Raw genomic sequence first — 2,955 nt, 5'->3', positions numbered from 1 at the left:
CTTGTATTAATACAGTAAAAGAAAAAGATTAAGCTTGTTAATATTACAAAAGAAATACATCATCAACCTCTCAAACCCAAAAGTTGAGCTGGTACGACGTAGTATATAATTTCAAATTTTCAACCTAGCTAGAACTCAGTATTATACTATGTAATCTGATTGTATAACACTAGAGCAAAAAAGCTAGAAATAAAAACCGAAAAATCAATTCAAACAAGTTACATACATCAATCTAGCATATTTCACCAAAATATAGCTTAATAGCAATCATATAGGAGTAGCACCCAATAAGATTAATACATCAAACCATAGTATAAGACAAGATATCTATCTTTTCTTATATAGCTTACCTATAATTTTTTGAAAATATTCAGGGTGGCAAGGAATCCGCAACACCCCTTGATGATCATAACCAAACACATCGGCCGATAACTGAAGCAACGCAACAATGGAAGGATCCTTCATAAACCGAGTCGGAACCACAAATCTCTTGACTTCCTTCTCCTCCATGCCGACCATAACTGGGACATGTCCTTTGGGGGTTCCTCCTTCATTGCTATCGTCGTCTCTTTGATGATCTTCGTTGTCGTTGTCGGTTCTAGATAATCTAACATAGCTTGGTGGTGATGGTAGACATTCCTTGTTCCTCAAAATCTTCCCACCAAGCTCTCTTGGCTTGATGAACGCCATGTTTTGTGGAAGAGGGCCGGGTCCAGCACTCCAGCATAAGCATCCAAGCATATACTAATATGAGCTATTCTTTTATACTACTCATCATCTCCTATTAATTTTCTTCCTTTGTTATTATATGTATAAATTATACATAATTGTAGGACTAAGCTTTAAATAATTCTGCTTGCGTGGAAAAAGAGGTTGTTAGATGATGACTACAATGAATAATAGTACAAATTGTCCTTACCATGTACTTGGAAGACTTTTGACATTAAGGGGTCACCATGGCGGATATTCGTTGGTGGTTTTGGTTAAACTTTAGAAGAAATGCCAAGTGATTAGTCTAATAACAACAAGTAGTAATTGACTAGTATTTCTTCCTTCTTTATGTTGAGATTCTCTAAATAAATACTTCACTCCTTTAAGTAGTTTTGACCAAGTTTTTGAAAGCTTTTTTGACTTGAGAAACGAAAGTATGACAAAATAATTAAAAATTTTAAGAAATACTGAAATAGAAACAACTTTCTTAGACCCTAAATTAACTTTTAGAGGGTGTAGAATGATGTCTAGAGTATACATCGTTCCTTTAGCAACTTATGAGATTTTATAACCTAATACTTCTATTTCTTCAAAATATTTTTAAATTATGAAGATATCCTTCTAAGAAGTAGATTTTATTAATAGTCATATGCTTGTACACTGTTCTAATTTAATATAATAATCATATGGTAGGAAAAGGATATCACATTTAATAAGAAAACAATAAGGGGGTGTTTGGTATGGAGTTAATGTAGGAAACGGAATGGAAATAAATTAGGAGGGGAAAGGGTAACAAATAGTGTTACCCTTAGTAGTTGTTTGGTACATCAAAGGAAACGGAAACAATTATCACCATTCCGTTTCCTTTTGTTTGGTATAACAAACGGAAACGAAAAATAAGAATGAATAATACAATATTGTCTATGCTCATATTTTACGGGTAAAAAAATAAAAAAAATAACCTAGATAAAAAATATTGTCTATGCTACATATTTTACGGTTAAAAAAAACAATATATATATACAAAGCAAAGTTGGCACTTATTAATTATCCAAACATTGACTAATAATATGTCCATCATTATATGAATAATCCCAACACATAACTTGTATTGCTCAAGTTGCAAATGTTCAACAAAAAAACAAAGACATGACAACAATCAAATGCTACTTCTTCTTAAGAAGATCAATTGCATATTGTTTTTTCATGTTAAATGGTGCTTGATAGAAGATACGAAGCTTATGTTCTTCCGCCATGAGAATAGTAGCAACCTCTAAAGCTTCGGATGGAGAAATGCCATCTAACTTCATCACCTCATCCAATACCTTGTTCACCTTTTCATCCATCCTTTGCTCCCTTTCTTCCGCTTTAGACCATGCACTAGTCATAGTCCCGAGATTAACATTGATATTTTCAAATATCTTCCCAAAATTGTTGGAAACATCATGGAGAGAGGCCACCAAATCATCATCATCATTCCTACACAAACTCTTCAAATTTACCTTGTTCTTTCCTTTCACCTTAACCTCCTTTGCCTTTATAGAGCGTTTTGCCATTTTTGAAGGAGTTATATGATCATCCTCTATCTTCACGGGGCGTTTTCCGGATTGACTTGTAGAAGAATAAGTGTCCGAATTAGCAGAATTCACATCATCTTCTTCATCACTCTCGACAATCAATGGTTGCTTATCAATCTCTTGATCAATACCTTTTATGGCATCAACGAATGACTCACTTACATCTCCGGTAGCTTTGTCTTTTGCATATATTTCTGCTAGAGTTTCATAATGAACGAATGGAACTCCATACAACCCCTTAGCTTTCTTTTGAGTCTGTCATATAAGAGAATGTAAAATTAAGCACTAATTCTCATATAAAGTACAACCGAAACACTACTCCCTTCACTGCAAGGGATAGGACAAAATTCAGGAATAAATCTAAGAAAACCAGCCAAAACCAATTGACACCAATATTAGCTAAAAAGTCACCTACAAACATACACCAACCAGGAAACCAAAACAAACGCTCCTGAAATCACAGCCTGCAACAAAAGACAGAGCAACCACACTGACAGATACCAGCAGGCAGACTCACAGACAACACAGCAGTAACAACATAAGGACAACATCCACCAACAAGCAACAAGACCGACCACAAAAAACAAAGCATAAGCAACAAACAACAGTCTGAACCAGCAGCAGTAATCTGATGGCACCAACAGCTCAGAGTTTGCAAAAGCAACTT

General features: G+C 34.7%; 1 protein-coding gene across 1 annotated transcript; it reads right to left on the bottom strand.

The window, feature by feature from the left end:
• Nucleotides 1–227: 227 nt before the first annotated feature.
• On the bottom strand, nucleotides 228–690 carry LOC110688565 (auxin-responsive protein SAUR71-like). Its single transcript, XM_021865333.1, has 2 exons — nucleotides 351–690; nucleotides 228–232 (listed from the first exon to the last, which is right to left on the bottom strand). Exons 1-2 carry the CDS (start codon nucleotides 688–690, stop codon nucleotides 228–230), a joined length of 345 nt encoding a protein of 114 aa, XP_021721025.1.
• Nucleotides 691–2,955: the final 2,265 nt, after the last annotated feature.

The sequence above is a fragment of the Chenopodium quinoa genome, unplaced genomic scaffold, assembly GCF_001683475.1.
Source record: "Chenopodium quinoa cultivar QQ74 unplaced genomic scaffold, ASM168347v1, whole genome shotgun sequence".
NCBI lineage: Eukaryota > Viridiplantae > Streptophyta > Magnoliopsida > Caryophyllales > Amaranthaceae > Chenopodium > Chenopodium quinoa.
This window is presented reverse-complemented; position numbering and strand designations above follow the sequence as displayed.

Excerpts from the sequence above, each read along its gene's own strand:
- LOC110688565 (XM_021865333.1), bottom strand. The coding sequence starts at position 690 with ATGGCGTTCATCAAGCCAAGAGAGCTTGGTGGGAAGATTTTGAGGAAC.